The sequence below is a fragment of the Molothrus ater genome, chromosome 14 (genome assembly GCF_012460135.2).
Source record: "Molothrus ater isolate BHLD 08-10-18 breed brown headed cowbird chromosome 14, BPBGC_Mater_1.1, whole genome shotgun sequence".
Classification (NCBI taxonomy): domain Eukaryota; kingdom Metazoa; phylum Chordata; class Aves; order Passeriformes; family Icteridae; genus Molothrus; species Molothrus ater.
Window position 1 is genome coordinate 15,489,376 of NC_050491.2, and position 23,435 is coordinate 15,512,810.

The following is a 23,435-nucleotide window of genomic DNA, read 5'->3' on the forward strand; positions in this document are numbered from 1 at the left end:
CCCAGAGCACAGGAGCCTCCCCCAGCTCTGCTGAGCTGGGCTGTCCTGTGAGAACAGAGCCCAGCCCCTCAGTTTGTAAAGCCAGGGTTAAGTAAGGCCGAGGTTTATCCCTAAATAGGAGAATCTGTCAATCCCTGTCCCAAACCTAAGCTGGGTTTTGTTCCTCCCAGCACATTTATTGCTTTCATGCAACTTCACCAGAGGCGCTTTTCTTGCCATCTCTCAACAAGTGTCTCAAGGGTTGGAGGGGACATCAGGCAGAACCTGGCCTAGAACAGAACTGACCCAAACAGTTTAGCTCCATTCTGGTTTTTAAGAATATGTTCTTTCCCACAAAAAACAGCTGTATAATATATGAATGTTACATGATAGAAAGCTTTAGTGATAACTGAGAGTTCAACAGTCATTTCCTTGGAGATTTTGCTTACTTTTCCATTAATAATATAAATTATAGATGTCCTAAGTTATAACATTACATACTACTTTTCCAAGGCATTCATGACTTATTTAATCTGGAACTGCATGTTCTTGTTTTTCCATAATGGACATCAAATGCCATGTCAAGACTTTATTAAACTAACCCTCTCCTAAAGGACTTATTTCACAACATGCAAGTTATTTCTTCATCAAAGAAGATGAGAATAATTGTTACCAAATGAAAACTGCAAGAAATACATGATTGTTCTAAGTGTTAGAGTGGCTATGGTACCAGATTTGAACATAATCCTTAATTGGAAAGTTATCACTGGCCATGAAATACACAAGAACATTTAACTGCCTCCCACAGTGACCATGAAAATACAGAGACTGATGGTTTAATTAGCAATCCCAGAGATACCAGGCAGTGCTCAAAAGCTACAGCACTCTCAGCATTATTGCTGGGAAGGAGGAGGGACTCCAAACCTTTCCACCAGTCTGTTCAGCCTTAGGCCTTTGCTGTCAAAGGCAGCAGCGATGATTATGGGCTGGAATTACCAGATTATTTTATATAGGCCTTTGACAACAACATTGCTTCATAGTGAAAGCTCTGCTTCCTTTCTCCCTTTCAAATGCCTCCCTTTGCTCCAATGCTTATGCAGACTTCAGTCAGAGAGTATTTCTCATTTACATGACCTAGATAGAATAATAGTGAGAAAGATGTTCCTTGATCTTTTTTCTCTTGATTTGCTACATTCAGCCTGGAAGAAAAACACAGTCATGGGAATGCATTGTTGCTTTTATGTTGGCATTAGGAAGCAGTGCTAGGTAGGGTGGGGGATAGGTCTAGGCAGAAGCCCTGCAATAAACAGGCAGAAAAACACATGGCACAGCTTTATGGATTACACAGTTTTGCCTATTTTTAAAAAAATTTCCTTGTTTAGTGACTTCAGCCTCTTGATCCCACTGCAGTGACCCATGGCTGGCAGGAATGGTGAGGGAGCCTGTCAGGGGTGAGGTGAGAGCTCAGTGCAGGGGGTGAATTCCATGATTTGTCATTCCAGAGTCGTTACCTCAGAGGGGACAACCTGTATCAAAAAGTGCTCTGAACTGACTTGAACCATGGCTCCAGAAATAGTCTGGGCTCCATTTGGCCTTTCTGGTGCTCAGCTGGATCCATCACTGAGTCCCTTGGCCTGCCACAGGCTCCTGTCCTGATCTTGCCATGTCCCTGTGACATTCCCGTGGGTGTGAGGAATAAATCTTTCTGGGAACAACAGAAGAAGAAGCAGAGGAAATCCCCAGGTAGAACCATCCATGGGCTGCCATGCTGAACACACCCCTGGGAGTTGTTGAAGGAACATTTCCCTGGGGTTGGAATGATTCGTGACAAACCAGGGCCATGTGCACTGATCTTTGCAACAGAGAATGAACCTGAATAAATCATCAGGAAAGAGAGAATCTGAGCTTTTTTAGCAGCTCTGAATATTTTATTCCAAGAAGTAGAACAAAAAAGTAGATGGTTGTCCTGAAGGTTGTAAAATCCCAAAATACAGGCAAACTGTGACTGGTGATGATAAGGAAAATCATATGAATTTAATCCAACAGCCAGGGTCTTCCAGCCAAATTATAGCTCCTGCCTGAGCCAGCACCATGAATAACAGAGGGAATAAATGAAAATGCAAACCTTCTTTGTGGGGGAGGAGCCTCAGTAACAGGACGTGAAGGATTTAGAAGGTTCTCATTGTGAAAATGGAAGTCCTGATTCCAAAATAATAGTTGGAGGCCTCTTTTGTCACCCAAGGACAATTTAAATAGGTGGAATTATTCCCATTGACATTGATGAGCTTTGAATTCAGACTTCATCCTCTTTCAAAAATATGTCCAAATATATTTTAAAAAGTGCCCAGTCAAGCCTGGGTAGGAAATGTGAGACAAAGGGGCATTGACAGAATGTCTGTCAAATGACAGGAATTAGGGAAATAGTCCAAACAATCATGAACGAAGATTTTTTTTTTCTGTGCAAGTGTCAAAAATGTCAAAATACCAAGTTTGTACACAACATAGCTTATCTCAAATTCTTCCATGCTGGTATCGAACTTTAAAAAATTAAGAATTTGAAGAAACAATAGCCCCCAAACAACTTGTACAGTTTCCAATAGCTAATAGAAATATTTTCTCTCAATTCTAGCCCACTATTGCCTAAAAAGAGAAGTATTGTGCCTTTGAGAGCTTTGTCATTATGATGTCCATTGTAAACAGCTATTTAGACAGAACTGAAGCTACTGAAAGTGGTCTCCCAAAACTCAGAGAGGAAGCTGACATGCTGTTCAGCCTTCTTGAAGGAGAATTGATGTGAATCCTTTTGTAAAGAAGATCTGTGCTCTGAGCACTCCAAATACATCATAGAATACTAATCACACTATTTCCCAAAGCTAAAGAAAAATAAAAAAGGATAGAGTGCATCACTGAGCTGAGAATGGCACATCTCTTTGGAGACACTTTAGTGGGGGAAGGATGCCTGTCTGCATCCTTAACTATATAAAAAAGAGCCTTGAAAGGGTGGAGAATAAACTGCCAGGGAGTAGGTTAAGATTGGATTTTAGGAAGGCATTCCTCCCTGTGAGGGTGGGCAGGCCCTGGCACAGGGTGCCCAGAGAAGCTGTGGCTGCCTCTGGATCCCTGGCAGTGTCCAAGGCCAGGTTGGATGGGGCTTGGAGCAAGTGGAAAGTGTCCTTGGCCATGGCAGGGGGTGAAATGGGGTGGGCTTTAAGGTCCCTTCCAACCCAAACCCCCCTGGATCCTGTGATAAAGATTCCATTGCTATTTCATGTTCCTCTATATGAGAGAGAGAGAGAGACAGATCTCAGCCTGGGGACTTCAGCCCAGCCCCAGGGGAGCAGAATATCACCATCCTCTTCCCCTGATGTGCTGGGAAGCTTGGAGCAGTGCAGGAGAAAAAGGCACAGAGGAAAGATCACTGAAGAGAAGGTGGAACTGTGTTGTTCTGCCTTTTTTTCTCCCTGGTCTCTGAGTTTCTCCCCTTAACATAAAATAGTGGGGCTGCAGATCCCAGCAGAAGGTTGGAGCCTGCAGCACCTTCTCAGCCACAGGATGCAGAATTTGTGCTGCATGAGGTGCAGAGAGTCACAAATGGGTCCAAAAAGTGCTGTTTGGCACGTCTCATTGAAATGTTTCACCTTCATCTGTCAGAAGGGTAGTAAACTTTGGGATTAGGAATAATTAAAACATTTTTTTTCCTTCATAACAAAAGGGAGACGTTGACTAATGATCCCAGTACTGAGAGTCAAAATACTTGCTGTACTTGTCTATCCTAAAGTGCTGTTGTAGTACAAATTGCCCCCTCAATGCTGTCATTCTTCCCCTACAAAATGAGCAGCTCATAGGAGGAAATATCCTGGCTCTGAATGTGGCCAGAAAAAAAAAAAAAAAAAAAAAAAAGAGTTTTCTCCCAGCAGTTTTTTTCTTGGGTAAGACTTTTCATACTGTGTTTGACATTCTGAATTACGTGATTACACAGTACAAGACTCCAGCAACATTTCGCATTGTAAAGATGGAGCTGCTCAGCATTTTGCCAGATGCCAGGCGATATCCTGACGTTTCTATCCCCTCTTTAAGCCGAGTGACAGTCAGCATATTCACAATGAAGCCGAGACAATCTGCTATCAAGTTCCAGTGTTGACATTTTCCCCGATGAGGATCCCGGGGCTGCTCGGAGCAGAGCAGCTCGGCCGAGCGCGGCGTGCGGAGCGAGCATCGGATGCTCCGTGCGTGATCCATGTTTGATCCACGCCGGGCTCGGCGGGCACAGGCTTTGGTAAGTAAGTCTGTACTGCACCATTTCCTGGCTCGGTGCTCCGGGTGTTGCAGGCTGTGTGCAGTGGGGGAGGTGCCAGAGCTGATCAAGCAGTGTAATTTTATACATTACTGAATCAGTGCAGGAGGAACCTGGAGGGACAAAGCATCATCTTCTCTTTGAACTGCACTGTGAAATCCGACTGCTCTCGTAGCCCAGCCATGCTCTGATACATTTTTTCTCTCCTTTTTCCCCCGATTTTGGTGTGAATGATAAAGTGATCTGATGATGGCTCTCGTTATGGAACCTATTAGCAAGTGGACGCCCAAGCAAGTAGTGGATTGGATGAAAGGTAGGATCGTTTATTGCCGTGTATTGTCTGTACTTGGGATCCTGGCAATTTGCATCCGTGCTCTCGCATTCTTTGTTTTGGGAAGAGTTTATTCAGTTCCGAGCATCCCTGCGCTGCTTTGCCCAGTAGTTGTTGGAGACAGGGCTGAGGAGAGGCTGCTGGAGCTGTGCCGTGCTCTGGGAATTGCTGCCGGCAGCGGAGCAGGGATCAACTGCATTTGTTGGACAATGCAGGCACAAAGTGTTTGTGTCTCACGGCTCCATTATGCCTCGCACAGGGTAACGTCGGCATGTTTGGCTGCTTTAAATTTGCCCTGCTTAGGTCTGGTTCGCTCATATCAGGTGATGTGATGCAGTGGCTGTGCAGCGCTGGTCTGTAGTTTTGGGTACCACAAGGAGCACCAGGAGCCGGGGGCTGGACTGAGGCATCCTGCTCCTTCAGGGACGTGTCCTGCCCTGTCCAGGCTCCTTCAGGGACGTGTCCTGCCCTGTGCAGGCTGCCCAGCCGCGTGTCCGAGGCTCCGCGTCCGCGGCAGCGGAAGGCGCAGGGCTGAGCGGGGAAACTCGCCGGGATAACTTGACAGGAATGATGATTTCCCTGCACATTCGCAGCTTCACAACACAGCCGTCAGCTGTGACATGTTTTGCCTGACAATGCTCGGCTGTGCTGCAAACAGACCGGGATGGATGGGAGGGCGAGGGATTGTTCTGATGATAAGTGGTTTAAATTTCTGCGGAGTGGGGGGGAGAATTCCCCCCACTGTATTCCCACAGTGGGATGCATTAGTGTTGTTATACAGTGCTTCTGATGAGCTGCCTGTCTTTGAGACAAATAATTCCTGCCACGGGGGATCTCTGTTATATAAGGAGAAGAGGTGCGAATTTGGGGTGTAGGTTACTCATGGAAATGATTCCTGTAATATGATGACTGAACTCTATGGGAGGGTTGAACTGGATGCCCACTCGAATGCCCTTAAAGCTTTCAAAGTATTCTCATTAATAGGGGAATGGGTCTGATCTCATTTTGCTGAGCTGCATCTCCACACTTCGCTGAAATTGGGCTGTTTTGGTGCTCATCAGACACGTTGCCATTATCAGCTAATTATTCCTCTACAAGCACAGAGTCTTGTGAAGCAAACGGTGTCTGGGGGAATGGATGTACTTTGTTTCTCAGGTGTTTGGGAACTCGGGGTAATTGGGAGGGTTTAAGCAGGTCATCGGGATGGATCCTGAACCTTTAGATAACAGAATTGATTCCCAGGCTCCAATGTCATCAGGTGATAGCAAATCCTGATGTATTTGTAGAGGAGTTTTCTGACCCACACCTTCATTCCCAGGACATAAAAGAGTTAAAAAGTGGACAGATCACTCTGCTAATTTAACTCCTTACTTGAATTATAATGTAAATTAAGTGTCAAAGCATGTAGAATACTTGTTGCTAAATTTAAAATTACTTCCTGCTACTTTTTTATCTTTCCTGATGCAAGATAATTACATATTGGGGAGCAGTAATCCACGATGTGCAGTGGAGGAAGGTCACACAAGCAGCAGGTTTTTGCATGTCTGGAGTTGCCTGACAGTTGGATTTCCATACCAGCCTGCACAGTGCACCATCCACAGGGATATCTGGAGTAGGCAGCATTGTCAGTGCTCTGTGTTCAAGCATTAGTAAATGTAATGCAGTGACACTGAAGTATTCACAACGTTGGTATTTTCCTTGGTAGCATGAGCTGCACATCCACAAACAGGGAAGTTGCACATTTGTCCATTTCCCCCACGTTCATATTACAAGCCTCCTTTTTATCCCTCTGCAGATGCATTGTTCAGCTGCAGCCAAAGGAACGACCTAACCTACACAAATGGCAGACCAGAGCCAGTTTAAAACTACTTATAACTACCTTACTTTGCAAAAATTGCCCAGCTGTGGCCACTGTTTGCCTGTAATTTCCATGTGTTGTGCAGCTCAGCTCTGTTGGCTACAGTCACTCTGCTGAATCCATGTGCCAGGGAGGCTGAAGGTCTGCACAGGCAGTGATTGGCAGTGATAAGGTAGATTTTATGTAGCTCTTCTGTTCTGAAAGGTCACTTCTTTCACATCATCAAGAGATAAATTAAAGACACTTTCAAAAAATTACCACTTTAGGAATGAGTATTATCTTGACTGTATACAGCAACATGTTAATAAACAAGGGAACAAATATTGCCTCTGTAATATACCTTTGGGGGGTTTAAAATATGTAGACTATTAGTTTTATTTGTGGAGATTGTAAATGACATTTCACAGGGAAATGATAGCAACGTGCTTTTAAAACTTGCATTTATCATATCCCTTGAAGCCATTAGAACTTATTCCTAAAATCTGTTAGCAAAGCCCATGTTTTGAAACTAACTAGCAGTGAGTACCAGAAGCATCAAATAACTGTAGAGAAGATGGAAGGAAGCCACAAAAATGATGTTAATGGTTTGAGACCCAGGTCCCCAGAACGTGTCCTGGTTACAGCATCCCATGAGAGCAGCAGCTGCAGCCTGAGCCCCCCCTAAGAGGAGACACCCTTCTGTTCTTTTCCTTTAGGAAATGTTACTTGCCAAAAAAGTAAAAATTGGTAGGCTTTAAGGAACATTGTAATGACAAGTTGGCATCTTGTATTTATCCCCGGTTCCTTTCTCGGGAACGCACTCAACTGGAATTCAATTAGGGAACTGCATCTGATGGTGTGGACAACCTGAAAAGGCCATGCAAGTCTGGGGAAATTCATTCCTGAGGCTCTCAGGGGTTCTAGAAGTTAAAACTCTGCATACTTTTGTCTCTATACAAACATATTTTGTTAAGTTTAGCAGATGCAGCACTGTGGTTAAAAGGGAAGGTTTCAAAGGAGCTGACAACATTAATTGGGAAGGTATTTTTAGCAACAGTTTTTAGTCAGTACTCTTTATTTTCCCTCAAATTTTCCAACATCTCCAAATGGTTTTCAGGTGTTTTTCCCTGGTTACAGCCATTTCTTACTTAACTTACCTGTTTTCCTGGGGATGTTTTCTATGACCCAAAAGAAAGGGGTTTTATTAGGAAAAACCTTTGCCTTGCTCAGATTTCCCCATTGGAAAACAAACATTACCCATGAAGCTCCCCAGTGCCTTCAGGGTCAGAGTGGTTTCTAACTGATCACTTTTCCCTGATTAGGTTTAACATGTTAATGGGAGAAAATGGCAAACTGCCCTCCAAGGTGTGCATCTGGAATGCTTTACCTGGGGATTTTTGTTGCTTTTTGGCCAGGAGCTCCCTGTGAAACTCAGGAACACTTCGCAGGTCATCAGTGAACACTCCGAACCCAAACCCATCTATTTTAACCTTTTAACTGAGCAGGGCAGTCCTGTACAGACTCTGGGGGTTTGGGGTGCAGAGGGGAGCTGGGATGTCTTACTGAATTAACAGAAGGCTGAGAGTTTGTGTTTCCATTGGAGGCAAAATCTGAGGGGAATTCTCTGTACTTTTACAAGCAAGAGCATTGGAGATGTTGTACTTCCTGAGGGGAGCAGTTTACAAGTAGGTCATTTAAAATGTGAACTCATTTACAGGGAAGTGACACCTCTGTCCAAATAAATACTCACTTTTCGGAGCAGTCCAAGGAAATGAAATTAAACACAATGCAATGAAATACTGCTGTAACTTTCAGAGAATGCCGTGTTATTGAACAGCTGAAAATTAAAATGGGAAACCAGCTATTCCTTAAGTACCTGTAATAACTCCACACAGAGCCTGTGATTCAAAGTCCTGGGGACTGACAGGTTTGTCTGCCAAAACAGCCTGCAGTGGAGGTTTCTCTCCTAATAAATGGTCTGCTGGAGATACTCATTTCACAACTGCGAGCCATTTTTTCCCCTTTAAATCCAGAATTTCTGCACCCTCAACAGGAGATGCAGACATAAAAAAATAAAAATTAATTCAGTTGGTAAACTGATTAACTATGCTGCACTGATCCTGTGCAGAATAATTATATGTTTGGCTGAAGGGTTTTCCTTAGCATGTAATTCCCTGATTTCAGGCTGGCTCATGAAGGGAAGGCAGGGAGGGAGGGAGGGGAGGCTGATGACGTGGTTGGACTCGTTAACATTCCCGGCACATTGCCGGGCTCCGGCAAACCCCTCTCCCTCTTCCTCTGCTGCCCATGAGATCAGTACCTGTGCTGGAGCAGTGCCACAGCCAGGGAGCCTCCCCTCTCTGCAGGACAGCATATTTATCACATCGCAGAACGTGCTGGAAGCACATTGGGATCCACGGTGATCCTGTCTCACCCTGTGGGTGCTGAGCTGGGGATGCTTGGCACCCCTGATCCCCCTCCTGACCTCAGCATCTCATAATGCAGGGGCACAGTTCCACCTGATGCAGTTTGAAACTGGAGTAGATAACCGAGGTCATCCCTTATTTAGAAAAATGTAGGGTTTATAGCATCTTTTCAGCTCTTTCTGAAGACAAATAGGTTTGGGAGAGACCTGAGCCACAAATGCAGAATTAGAGTTCAATTTCCAAGCTGTTGTAAAGTAAAGGTTTCACTGTTTTCCTCTGCTCTCACCACTTGTCCAACTGAAACAAGCAATTTGCTCTTGTGGCTCCCCCTTGGATTCCTGTGTTCCACTGGCACCACATTTCCAGTTGTCTCTAAGTCACTGAATCAGAATTGGCTGCAATTCCTCTCCGATTTCTCTCGCAAGTTTGGGACTTTAATGCTTCTCAGTAATGAATTTTGTGAACAACTCTTGAGTGCTGTAAACTGTTTGCTTTTAAAGGGTCAGCAGAGCTCACCTCAGAGTTGACAGCTTTGCAGTGGAAGTGCTAAAGGTCAGATTTCAAGGCACAAATTCCCAATATTCAGCACAGTTAAGTGTTGGAATAAGCTGTCCAGACAGGTTGGGCCATTACCCTTGTAGGAGGTTTTGAACACAACTGAGAAGAGATCCAGCATGCCTCTGGAAGTGTTTCTGTGCCCAGTCTGTCCCCAGCAGAATGACCTAATTCTTCCTCAAGACTTCTACCAGCTCAGACAAGACCTTGGGATGATTTCTTGCATGGGAATCACCCTCATCTTTGAAATGTGAAAAGTCCCCAAGAGATTATAGCTCTGGCTTCCTCCTGGACATTTCAGTTTGTATTTCCCAGAATAACCATGGGAGATGATGCCCAAATGTCCAAAGCTCAGAAGTTTTCCTGCTGTGTTTCACAAGGAGAGCAGCAGAGCTGGTGATCATCAGAGCTGAAGCCCCAGAAGCGAACCCAGACCTGCTCCACTTCCACCAACATTCCCAAAAGGCCCATTCCTCCCTGCCCCAGAGGTTAAGGTATGAAACAGCAGGATTGGCCAGAGCCAGTGCCCTCAAGGCTTTCACTGTTACAGCTTTAATTCAGTTTGTTTAATTCACTTTGTGCACCACTGGCAGCCTGGGGGGACAGCAGAACCATGGCTGAGCCCATGGCTCCAGTTTGTGTCCTCCCAGTGACTGCAGCCATGCTTGGGGTCACTGCCAGCTGGCCACAGCTAAATGTTGTACAAAGACCTTCCTAAATCAGGTCTGTCTCTAATTCTCTATGGAAATTATTTTGGCTATTTCTGCATCCCTATCACATTACCTCATTTTCACTAACTCCACTTTGAGGACCAATTAGAAACTGGTCTCTGTATCTTCCAAGAACCAACTGGATTAACATTATCTCCATAAAAGATTTCAGCAGCATTTAGCAATTTAATGGTCTGTATTTATGATCAGGTTATTTAGGACTGTATTCTGAAATTTCCCTATCTATAAATCAGGTACGTTCAGACCTTTTTAAGAAATGTAATTCTGCTCCCAGAGCAAAGTCTGAGCTCCTGGAAGGTCTCTCAAGTCACATTTATCAAGCGTAACTAATCTTTCAGGTCATTATGTAAAGAAATTTACTTTATTGTCTTGCAGCTTAATATCAGCAGTCAGACAATGTGTCACGCCTTGCTGAGCCCTGTAACCTTTACCATGTGTTAAAATTATGCAAAATCCCCAACTTCCTGCCAGTCCTGACCATCCCAGGGAGGGCAGAGTGGAAATGCAAGTTCAGGAGAGCTCAACCTTCTCCAGCTCTCCATTACCTCACAGTGCTTCCCCTTATGAAGCAAAATTCAGGATAAATTGGCTGCTGTGGATGACACCACATTAAATGAGGTGCTGTGTGTCAGGAAGCTGCAAAGACACTGGATCCTGCTCAGCAATGAGATGCTTTCATGGTTTCTTCCCAGACTTTCTTGCCCCACTCTTTCCAGTTTCTAAATTTTTCCTTCCTTTGGCAGGGTTGACATCAGCCCATGTGCCACAAGACTGAGAACTCTGTGTGTAACACTGCTACCAGTTTGAAAAGTGTGGATTTCCTAGAAAAATAGCAGAACATCTCAGTGCTACAGGATTCCTGACTGCCTAGGTTGGAAAGCAGTTTGAGAAACATTGCATTGTACAGAAAAATTCATTATAAATATCATTTCAGTGCATGGAAAACACTGCCTGGATGGGGGAGCAAATCTCTGCTCTATATCCTGTCTCAGACCCCAGGGGAAGGCAGCTCCTTGTTCCCTGGGCCTGTCCTCAAGGAATGCTTCTAAATGCTCACTGTGCTTGGGTAAAGAAAAAATCCTGCCTGAGAAATCTCCTCGTGGCTCATTCCAATGAGTTCAATGTCTTGTGCTTCCGTTTGCAATGAAGGAAAGAAGGGAAAGCAAAAAGTAAACTGAGATTTGTCCTTTTGCAAAATTGTTTCAGCACCTACAAAGATTTCAAAGCTAAAAAAGGCAGAGCTTGTCCTTTAGTGCCATTCTTTCAGAGCTGCTGTCCTGCCACGCTGACAGAAATGGAGGCTGTGGCTCTGCTGCTGGAATGAGTGACTCTCTTGATATTAAATGAACCATTTGACTGAATTAGCCACAGTAGTATCAAATATTGCTGAGCAATAATCTACATTCATCCTCTCCACCCAGAGTGATTTTGTAGGTATTTTCTAAATGCTGCTTTGCATTACTAATTTCAATTGCTACTTTTGCAGTTTTGGTTTTTTAGTAAACCTGACTTTCTCTTCCCTGGTGCCATGGCAGGAGGGCAGGAGCTGGAAAGGGAAGGTTCAGGAGTTACTCTTAGAGGATTCAGAGAGAGGTAAAAATTATGGGGTTGTATTTGTGAAGGGCTCTAGTGATGAATCAAAATGAAATTATTTCTGATTAACTAACACTCAAACAGCTCCCAGAACATATCCTTACTGACCCTCTGCAAAAAAAGCGCTCAGGAGGATTCAAGGCCAAGGCAATGTTTGGGTTTTCCTACTCAAATTCTCCACCAACTGTTTTCCAGCAAAGATGAATTATAAAAAGACTGTGGAGCATTTTTAGTTCCAACGTAGGTGGCATGTTTGAAATAAAAACGTAGCAGCCAGTAATTTTACAAAATACATTCAGCTTTATTCCCTACAAATATGTCCATCTTTTTCATTCTAAGCACTAAACAAAGCCTAGAAAAAGTGTAGGGATTCCAGGAGTTCTTAAGGCAGAAATTGTGGTTTTTATAAGTGTGCTGAAACTGCTACAGCTCTAGAAAAGATTCATTTGCCACATCTGGTTCTTTTACATGGAAAAGTCTCTGAGTGCAGGCAGACAGGGGTGCCAGCCTGACAGCCCAGACATGCCAATGAGCACCTGAATTAAAGCATGTTTTACTTCTCTCTCTCCCCACCAGCTTTCCCCATTCCCTTTTGGCTTCTCTCCTGTTTATTCACATTTCTCTCCAGCAGCATTTTCATGCCTTTTTCATAATGAGATGGACAATAAGTATTAGATTGTGAAGGAATTTGTTCATTTAGCATCAAAATTTTCCAGCTTTGAGTATCTTGGAGAGGACTGCAGCGATTTGGAAGTGAAGTGCATCCAAAATCCCAGGGGAGGGGAAAACCACCAGGCTCAAGAAGCCAAGCCCAGCTCCTGGGAGCTTTAAGGGGCAGCTGGGAGAAGGCAAATGTTGCTGTTTCACTGATTCTTCATTAAAATCTCCTGTGAATAGCCTGGATGCTCCTCAGGTCTCTTTCAGACCATGAAGTGCTGGTTCTCTGGGAGATGTGAGGGAGGTCCAGCAGTGGTATCCAATAATGAAATCCTGTCCAGTGGTATCCAATAATGAAATCCTGCCCAGTCTGCCCAGGGAAGTTTTGGGTGAAGCATCCCTGGAATGTCCCAGGCCTGGCTGGGCAGGGCTTGGAGCAGCCTGGGACAGGGGAAGGTGTCCCTGCCATGGCAGGGGTGGCTCTGGATGGGCTTTAAGGTCCCTTCCCACCCAAACCAGTCTGGGATTCCACGAGTTTACACCACACAGGAATGTGCTGCACATTCCTAAGTCCAGGAGAGGCCTCTGCAGGCTCTGTCACTGATCACTCTGCGCCATCATGAAAATGCCCTCAATTACAGAACACTGAGAGAGACTTTAATTGCCCATTGTCAAGAGATTTCAATTGTTCGTTGCCAAGCCACACTGAGAAATTCCCTTAGTTATTAAAAACCCCCAACTTTGTAGTTTACAGAGGAAAAAGACACTCAAAGCAAAGAAAAAAATCCTTGAAATTTGCATTTGTATCATGTGGTTGGAGGGAACAGGTAGAGTAATGTAAGAGAAGTTCAGAACCAACAGAGTTTAGAATATTCATTACTTGAATGTCACATAGAAAGAAATGGATCCACTTAGGGCAGTAGCTCAGCAATGCTGTTCTTGCAGAAATAAACCCTGGAGAAGGAAAAGAGGTAGTGAATAATCCATCAAGAAATGTAACAAACAATTATCTGAGTAACAAAAAAGATAAATTAGAATAATAGCCAGGAAATTTCCACATAGGATAGAAAAAGAAAGATAAGATAAGCTTAAAGGATAAGCTTAAAAAAATTATTGGGAAAATGGAGGAAGATCCTTCTCAAATCTTTCATAAGTGGACTTAAAAACTTTGGGAAATGTGCTAAGGAAGCCATCACCTACTGGCAGAAACATACACTGGCACATCATATTAACTATTTCTTGTTTATCTGGAAGTTCTCAGGCCAAATTATCAATGCCTTTTGTGGCAGCAATGAGGCAATACTTTAACTAGAAACCAAATTGCTCAAGTGATCCTGCAATGAAAGTGTTTTCATTCAATCTGTGAATCCTTCCAAGAGCCATCAATATCACTCAGCACATGGAAAGGAGTTTTCTATTCCCCATTTTCTGTGGATGGCTCTTTGTGTGCTCTCCCCCTTGCCACATTTTATTTACTGAAGGTAGATCTGCAGTGTTTTCATTAAGAAGGTCTCCTCTGGTATCAAACCAGCAGAGTTTCTTCTTAAAACATTTTCTGTATTTCCATTTTCTTTTATGATCAACTTTTAGAATAAAAGGATGCTGGTAGATGAGGAATCCTGGCTTTTGGAATGAGTTAATTCCACATAACCTTTGCCATTTTATCAAAGGGGTTTAAATATCTCATTATGAATTTGAAAGTTCTCCAGCTTCCCTGCCAGGACATCCAGGCAGGAATTCCAGGTGAACCAGAGCTGCCCAGTTCTGTGCACTGCCAGGACTCACCCCAGCGCTCTTTGCTTTCCTTGCACCCTCCAATGTCATACTTGATTTGAATTGCTGAAATTCTCATCAAATTATTCTTTCAAATCTCATTAATTTCCCATCTTTCTAGGGGAAAATGATAGACAATATTTCTTTTTTTTTCCTTTCTTTTTTTTTTTTCTTTTTTTTTTGTTTTTGCCTGCAAACTGGCAGGCGAAAAACTGTCACATAAGAGGACAAAATGAGCCCCTGTAGCACAATGTTAAAGCCTGGAACAGTCTCTGTTTGTCCTCATCATGAAATAACCAACAGTGGTGGAAGAGCAGAAGAATATCAATTGCACCTATGGTTAACCCTAGTAGGCATCCATGCCTGATAACATAATTATTATCCATTTGGAGCAGTTCAAAATATCCCAGAATAATTTATATTTGACTGTCAGACCATCAGTAATTCTTTTGGAGCCACTTCTTTCTCTACTCCACAGTTACCATGCCCAAAAACACGGTAATGAAGCTCCATGACTAAGCATTCCCAAAATGATAACAGAATTTGCATAATTAAGATTTGGTGCAGAGAAAACCCACAAATTTCTCAGCAAAAAAAAAGAAAAAGGCACCATGTAGTGGATATGTTAAAATATTGGCCAAATACAGTTTGAAACAGGAACTGTGATTCTTTGGAGAGTTAAAAATAATCAAGGTTTCCAGAAAATGTCCAGGAAGAACAGAGGAGTTTGAAGGTAAGATTATTTCATATTATTTTGGTCTAAAGGGTATTTTACCACTTCCTTTAGTCAAGGGCTTTTGGCAAATAATCTTGATTTGCATATCAGGATGATCAGTTATGCTCTGAGATAAATTCATAGGATGCCTCAAAAGTACTGGAAATTATGTATTTGAAAACAACTTATGTTGTCTTCCTTAATCTCCGGTAATAATTTCAGGAGTGGGGCACTAACTGAGATTTTTCCTGAAGAATCAGGAATTCCATAGTATTTACAGTTGGGTTGCTCTGTGATCTGTGTTGTTTTCAATCCCAGTGACTGTCAACACCCCTTGCACCATAAAACACAACAAGAAGAGCATTTTTTTGGTTGTAAATTTTCTGCAAAATGTCTCCTAAACCTGGCTGAAGTTAAGCTTGTTTTAGTGAATCTCACACACAGGTAAACCTGGCCCAAAAATCAGGCTGGTGAGAGAGAGAGAGAGAGAGAGAGCTCTGAAAATAAATCCACTCTTGCGGTGCAGGATCCTTGCTACAGAAGTGTCAATCCCTCCTGCAGCCTGGCTGCACTGATTAAGGTAATAAAACTGATCAGGCAGTTTAATTAGGAAATATTCTTGAGGGACACTTTAGATCACAGTGCTGTCATGCACTGGTGTAGTCTCTTTTTTTTAATTTTAAAAATTATAGTGATCTGCCAAGGGTTGTCTTGATAGAACCAATTTTAACAAGCAAAGAAGCAGAGTTTGTTAAAGTAGGATTTGTTAAAGCAGAGTTTAGTAAAGCAGGGTTTGTTAAACCAGAGTTTAGTAAAACAGGGTTTGTTAAAGCCAGCCTCATTTCCAACCTCCATTATCTTCCATTTTGCCTCTTTGCAATTCCTGTTTCCTTCCCACCCCTGTGTTTTTACTTGTTGGTTTGGCTCTAAAAATCAATAAATGCTTATAGATGAGGAGGATACCAACAGGAGTTGAAACAAAACCTCCCTAGAAATCCTAGAAATTGAAAAAAAGACATGGCAGTCTGGGACTGCTGTGGACAAATGCTGCAATGACTTCTGATAAAAGACACAGAAGCAAATATGCAACTGAAAGTTTTAATTAAACAAGGGCATTTAGTGCCAGGATATGGGGAATGGCTTCAAGCTGAAGCAAGGGAGATTTAAATGGGATTTTGGGAAGGAATTCCTGGCTGTGAGGGTGGGCAGAGCCCAGCACAGGTGCCCAGAGCAGCTGTGGCTGCCCCTGGAAATGCCCAAGGCCAGGCTGGATGGGGCTTGGAGCAGCCTGGGATAGGGGAAGGTGTCCCTGCAGGACAGGGGTGAAAGGGGATGAGCTTTAAGGTCCCTTCCAACCCCAAATAATTCTGGGATTCTGTGATTCTATGAAGTGAAAAGCACTGTTTGTGTACAGGTGCACTGACACTGGTTTGCAGAACACACAATTAGAAATGGACACACTGATGTAAAGGTAAATATGGGATTTACAGCTCAGAAACTGATCATTTTTCTAAATCTCTGTGAAACCAAGCCATCATGGTGGTATTTCCATTTTTACCCTGATCAAAGTGTGAGCCAAACAGATTCCAGCAGGCTGGGGTGATGGGAAGCAGTCAGAAAGCTTTGAAAAACAATGTTAAAAGCTGTGGCCTGGTCCCCTGGTGCAGACCCCGGGGGAGGATGGCACCGCATCATCCATCGAGCAGGGCAGAAAACTCTGTTTTAATGGACAGCCACGTTGTGTCTGTGCTGCATTTCAGGAGGGGATGGCACTGCCTGCAGGAGCTCAGAGCTGCTGGGATGAGAGGCTCTGGGATCATTATCAGCATCCTGCTGCTGGGAGGTTCTGCTCCTTATCAGATCAGCTAACCTGGCACAAAGCAATATTTACTGTCAAAGAGTAACGACAACCTTATCTGCACCGTGCACTATTAACTCTTTTTTGGCTCTGGAATATAGCAGAACTCCAGGGTTTCATTGGTTTTGGGTTGCTAAAGGGGCAGAGAGAGTTCTGAGGGGATGAAGTACAAACCAAGGGATGCAAATAAAATTTCTGAGTTTTACAGGTATTTCACAAGTGTTTTGCAGGTATTTCACAAGTATTTTAAGAATAACAATTATTAATAATGTCAGGAAGACACAGCGAAATGCAGAGAAATGGCAATTAATACCTTTAATATCTGCAGCACAGGAAAGTTTCATTTTGGGTGCTTGCACTTCAGAATTCCATTCATTCCACAGTCCAGGAAAGATCTGGCCAGCAATGGCTTCACCAGGGAAATCACATCTTCCAGACTGAAGAGTTTTTGTGCACACACACAGCCCATTAATCAAGGGGGAAAGTTGAAGCGTGTTATTCATCATATTTGCTGTGTTTGGGTTTGAAGTGATGAGAATGATAATAACGATCCTGAGAATTATTACTAAGTAATATGAAGTGGTTTGTCTGAAGGAATAAATATGATCTGGCCTGCGAAGGTTCAGACATCTGGTACAGGCATATGGGTTGGAAATCATTAGATAATTGTTACAAAAATACAAGGGAAAAGTGTTTTTAATGACAGAATCGAGCCTTCAGGAGTGCTCCATGTGCTTCCCTCTGGAACAGAACCTTCCTGTCCCTGTTATACCCCTCAGCTCTCTAAAAGTGGAAGAAAGTTTGGAGTCTCAGAGTTTAAGGTATAGAAAAAGTAAAAATCCTTACAAAGAGTTTAGAATTAGGTACTGTATGTTATAATGTGCAGGATTTGATTGGCTAAGCATGTAGCATGAGTCCATAAGACAAAATATTTAATGATTGGGTCAAAAGCATAAATATCCTTGTTGGCAATGTTTTATTGGTCAATAAATCCTTAAAAGGTCTTGTAACTAGAGGGCTTGTGACCTTCTGAACCATGAGTGAAGATGTGAGCCAAACTCACCCTTCCTGCATATGTAGAAGATAGAAAAAGTAAACCAATAATCGAAAACAATTCAGAGGTCCCATGTCTAACTCATTCAAAATTCCTTCAAAAAATCTCCATAACAAAAATCTCCTGAGGATTCTCCATCCCAAGACTGTGCTGAGCTATCCCCAGGCCATGGAGAACATTCCTGTCCACAGCCAAGCCCTCTGCTGGGTCATCACTAATTCATAGCCCAGCATTAACCAGGAATCATTTACAGATCTCAGCACCACAAACCAGGCACTTGGTGAAGCAAAGCCTCTGGGAAAATACAATATTAATTCCCTTTTCCTTGCTTTGTGTATTTTGATTTCCTCTCTGATTCTGTTAAGCTGAAACATCTTCACAATTTATTCAACAAATATGACTTTGCTGCAATCTTCTTCATGCTAAGAATTTAAGGAAAAGGGCCTTGGGCTGCACAGCATTATTAACATTGAGAGCACCTGCTGTTTCCCAGGTAGCTGTCAGCTCAGCATAAGGAAAAAAGCTAATTATTCTAAGCAGGTCATTCAGGAAGAAAACTGAAATTCTATGTGGCAGTTAGTAACCTGTGCCCGTTGACTTTAGCTGAAATTCGCTGCTGCAGAAATGTGTGGCTGATGAAGAATCTGCTGGTAAAAATACACAGTGCAAATATTTAACAGTGTCATCTTACAGGGCTTGAAATTAAAGTATTGCATACAAATAAGGTCCTTGATTTGCATTAGGATGAGGCTGAGAAGGAGGGTGAGAAAAACAAGAAGATGCAAATAAAATAAAATAAAGTAAAATAAATTAAAATAAAATAAAAGGAAAGAAAAGAAAAGTGTGGAGGTAGAGATCATCTTTCTTGATATAACAACATTTTTCTGTGGTAAAAGTGAGTAATAATTATAGAAAACTTCTCAGGGAGTGGATAAGTCATCCTAAGTAATTAAACCGTGATATATTCTGTATTTTTATAAAATATTTATAAATTTTAAAAGGCTGAAATTACACTTGGGAGTGTCAAATCCCTTGGAATTCAAAAGCATTTAAATACTTCAGTGTATTTACTTATGTTGAAGAAACAGTGCTAGATTAAAAACTCAATAAATGCAACAAAAACATTAATTTCCTCTATCATGTGGTACCAAAACAAGTTTTAATAGAGTGAAATATTTTACTACTCAGACTACTTTTTCCAGCATTTCATGCTCAGCTTTGATATTTCCTTTATTTTGAGGGATGCAACAAGCTGGAAAATTTTCCTTTCCAAGAGTTACAAGGGAATTTTTTTTGGGATGTTCCATCCCTGGAAGTCCAAGGCCACTTTGGATGGGATTTGGAGCAACCTGGGACAGTGGAAGGTGGAACTGGGTGGGCTTTAAGGTCCCTTCCAATCCAAAACATTCTGGGATTCTGGATTTATTTAGGAAAAATGATGGACAGGGATCTGATCCCAAAAAGTGTTTATAAAAGCAAACTGATTCAGAAACAAATGTCTCATCAAACGTCAAGGAAAATCCACTTTTATTTTTGTTGTCAGATAACTCAAACCACTTTGTCCCCCTATGGGTGACATCAGCAGCCCCTGCACTGAATGGGGCACTCAGATCCTGGGACCCTTCCCAGGATATGGAATTATTCCATGGTTTTTTGTGTCCATGACCAAACAAACTCTACACATCAACAGCGTTTGGTGGAACTGCAGAGCCCAATGGCAAAGGCACTTTTTGATGTTTTTGAACAAGAGTTAAAGTCAGGTTTGTGAGCTTGCTGAGCCAAACCCTGCCTGGCTCTGGGAACCCAGAGAGCTCTTGCAGAGATCATTTGTCTGTTCCTGAGAACCTCCAGACACCTGTGGGCTCAGCTTGGCTCCGATCCCAAAACTGATTGGAGCAGAAATTCCTTGACTCCAGGAAACTCCCCTTAATAGAGCTTTCACAGTTTTAGCAATTTTAAAAATGGCATTAATCCCCGTTTTCACCATTCAAGAGCTAACCTTGTATCTTAAACTATGCATTAGACATATATTTTTGTTATTTAAATATACATTACCTGTATGTTCCTCTTAGAAAGAGCAAACTTGTTTTTCCTTTCAAATGCAGGAGTGGAGTTTTTCAAATTACCTCCATTCCAGATATCTTAGGGGCTGCAGCCTCAAAAGAGATGCAGATACAGAAGGGGAAAAAAAAAAGAAAAAAAGTCAATTCAGTTAATAAAAATGATGAGCTGCCATTGATTGCTGCCAGACTGATTCCAGCTTGGGGTCAGGTTTTCCCTAGCACGCAGTTCCTGACATCCAGGTTGGCTTGGAAAAGGAGGGAGAATGGGAAGTGCAGCAGAGGTGATGGGAATGGGATCCTCAGGGAATGGTGGGGATGGGGAATGGATGGGATGGGAATGGGCTCCTTAGGGAATGATGGGGATGGGAATGGATGGGATGGGAATGGGCTCCTTAGGGAATGATGGGGATGGGAATGGGATCCCTAGGGAATGGATGGGGATGGGAATGGGATCCTTAGGGAATGATGGGGATGGGGAATGGGATCCTCAGGGAATGGTGGGGATGGGAATGGATGGGATGGGAATGGGCTCCTTAGGGAATGATGGGGATGGGATCCTTAGGGAATGATAGGGATGGGAATGGGCTCCTTAGGGAATGATGGGGATGGGGAATGGGATCCTTAGGGAATGGATGAGGATGGGAATGGGATCCTTAGGAAATGGATGGGGATGAGGAATGGGATCCTTAGGGAATGGATGGGGATGGGAATGGGATCCTTAGGGAATGATAGGGATGAGGAATGGGCTCCTTAGGGAATGGATGGGGAATGGGCTCCTTAAGGAATGGTGGGAATGGGGAATGGGCTCAATCCAGGTGCCTTTCATTAAATCCTGACCTGCTCTGTAGCAGCAGCGATTCTCCCACATTTGCATAACACAAGCGCTGGATGTGCCCGGGCTGCTGGGATGTTATCCCTAAAAACAACTTGGCATCAGCATGGAAATGAGAAAGGAGGAGTTGGAGCAGCCTGAGGAAGACATCAGACAGACAGATGGACAATTCTGGAACATTGTGTTTGAGCAGCCAGTTCTTTGGGAAGGATACAGCTGGGGCTTTGCAGGAGACTGTGCAGAAAGTGCCAGCCTGGAATGTTGATCACTCTCAAAACTGGAGTTGCAAAGATCAAACAAACATTAAAAACCAACCAAAAACCCTTCCTCAAGTACACTAAGCCAATAAATGTAAGCACCACAAAGGGGAATTGCAGCAAAACGAAGAATTTTCTGCCACAGAACTCCCTGGAAAAGCTCTGACTGTCATCTGCTTTGTCAAAAGTCTTTAAAGTTCCTTTTTGATGGGCTTTTTTGGAAGGAAGGAATGAATTTTAGGCAGAAAATTATTCTAGGAGAGCAGTGCATCTCCTCAGTCAAACTTCTCTTCCTACATTGAGAATCTGAGGCTGTGACAAACCCCAAGCAGGAATTCTGAAACCTGCACAGGTGATTAATGATGGACTCCGATCCTCTTTGCTTGGGTGTCACCAGGGATCACAGCTGGAGCTCCGGGGCCACATTAATTTGGGAGAGTGGGAGAGCTCAGTGCCCTTTGGAAGGGACTCAGGAGGTGAACAGAGCAGGAGATCTCATTCTCAGGGCCAGTACAGGTGATTTTCCTATTTCCAGTGAACAACACATTTGATCACCACTGAGACAGTGCAAATAATGGTCTCTTTGTGCATTAATTCCAGGTGTGGAACTCCCAAAATTAAAACCATGGGTGATGTCCAAAACCAGAATGATTTCAGGAGCTGTTTCTTCCTATTGCCAAGAGCTTTGCCAATTGTCCCATCCTCCTGTTTCCCACGGGTGGAGAATTATCCCTTCATAACCAGCCCTAGACACAGAAATATTTCGTTTTGCAATTTAATAGAGTGAAAATACAATGCTCAATTTCTTTTCAGTCCTGCACTGCACAGATCTTCGAGACACAAAATCCCACTCAGTGTTAGACATTAACAGAATATGTAAAATTTGCTGGTTTCTCTCTTGGTACTCCCTGCATTATAGATTTTTATTAGCTCATTAATCTAGAGAACACACTGGTTTTGGGTCTTGGTTCAAAACACACTACCCAGCCTGTCTCTTTTTCACTTCAAAAAGTGCATATAATATTTTTTTCTTTTTCTGTAATAAATATATCAGGAAAGATTGCCACTTCACAAGGAGTGCAGCTGTCAGCACTGCCCTGCGTTGATGCCTCTGAGTTCAAAGAAAACTCCAGGCAATCCCCTGTGTTTCTTCATACACTTCATGATACCTCTAATCACAGAATAGATTTTATTGGAATTTCCATCACATCTCTCCTTCTTGATTCTATTTTTTCCCACTGATGTAATCTCAGTCTTCGTTTGTAGGGGAAAAGAAAGAGAAGAGCAAGAAATTATTCTGACACTTTTTTTTTCCCCAGGTTTCTACCATTTGTCAGCCCTTCCACTAATGGTTGTTACAAAATTAAAAGGCACAGTGAGAATGTGGAGCACTAAACACAGTCTGAGTTACACAATTTTCACTTCGGGTTTTTGAATTTCTAACCAACAGCTCCATTTTAAGTGTTCCATCAGGAGAAAATGGAAGTAAGCAATTAAGCGGGAAGAAAAAAAAAGGAATAAAATGGTAACTAATTTGATTCCAGAAGAATATTTGTTTATTTTACACAGAGTTTCAAGGGCTCGTTCCTCAGTACATTTTGTCTCAGAAGAGGGAGTGCTTCAAACACAGGAAGCAGCTTCTCAGAATACTCCCTAAATGCAGGCTGATGGGCATGTTCCCTTCCTAAAATGCCTGATCTTGCTCGTCCTGAGTTCAGCAGCTGAATTCAGAGTTCAGCTGAAGCTGAATCAACCCCTGCAATCACCAGTTCACCCTTCAGAAATGCACCAAAGTCCAGGCAAAAGTGGATTTCCATGACCAAGGCACGGAGCTGGAGTGAGAACAGGACCTAAGAAAACCCTGTGGCTGTTCTGAGAGGCAAAACCATGAATTATAAATGGGGCTGCACTTTGCAGAGGGGCTGCTGTGCTGAGTGGGAGCACAGAGCTCGGGGGAGAGGCACAAATCAGTGCCAGCAGCAAAGGGGCCTTGAGGGGTGAGGCTGCAAAAAGGAGCCCAGGGAGCACGAGGGGAGGCACAGGTGAGCAGCTGCTGCACAAAACAATTTCCTGTGCTGAAAATGTGGGTTTCAAATCCCACAGAGCAATTCTCAGGAGCCCGGAAGCTTCTGGTGGTTCTCTGGTGGTTCCTCAGACGTTTGTGGGTGTCCCTTTTGGCAGATGACCAGTCCAGGCAAGGTCAGTTCAGAAACACAAATGACAGAATGGACCTCTGTCCATGGGTTTTCAAGGTATGTCTTTTCCTAAATAGAAAAGGCTCCCACATAATTTTTCAATTCCAGAAGCAAAACCCCCAAGTTTTAAAAGTAACCTTCAGCAGAATTATAATCCAGTTGTTTGCTTTTCTGTGTTGTTTACCTCAGACACATCTGGTGCACTGTTGTGGTCAGTGGCTCCCACTGAGTGTCTACAACATCTTCACTGGGGTGTTAATTCTCGAATTAATTTGGCTCAGTTAG

At 43.1% G+C, this 23,435-nt stretch overlaps 1 protein-coding gene across 1 annotated transcript in view; it reads left to right on the forward strand.

The window, feature by feature from the left end:
• The first annotated feature begins 4,157 nt into the window (after positions 1 to 4,157).
• The window catches only part of LOC118698660 (connector enhancer of kinase suppressor of ras 2-like), a 172,964-nt gene continuing 153,686 nt past the window's right edge, over positions 4,158 to 23,435 (forward strand). Inside the window, exons 1-2 of the mRNA XM_054516354.1 lie at positions 4,158 to 4,255; positions 4,513 to 4,586. Of these exons, the coding sequence (XP_054372329.1) occupies positions 4,520 to 4,586 (67 nt within the window). The 5' untranslated portion in view covers positions 4,158 to 4,255; positions 4,513 to 4,519. The remainder of the gene's footprint in view (positions 4,256 to 4,512; positions 4,587 to 23,435) is intronic.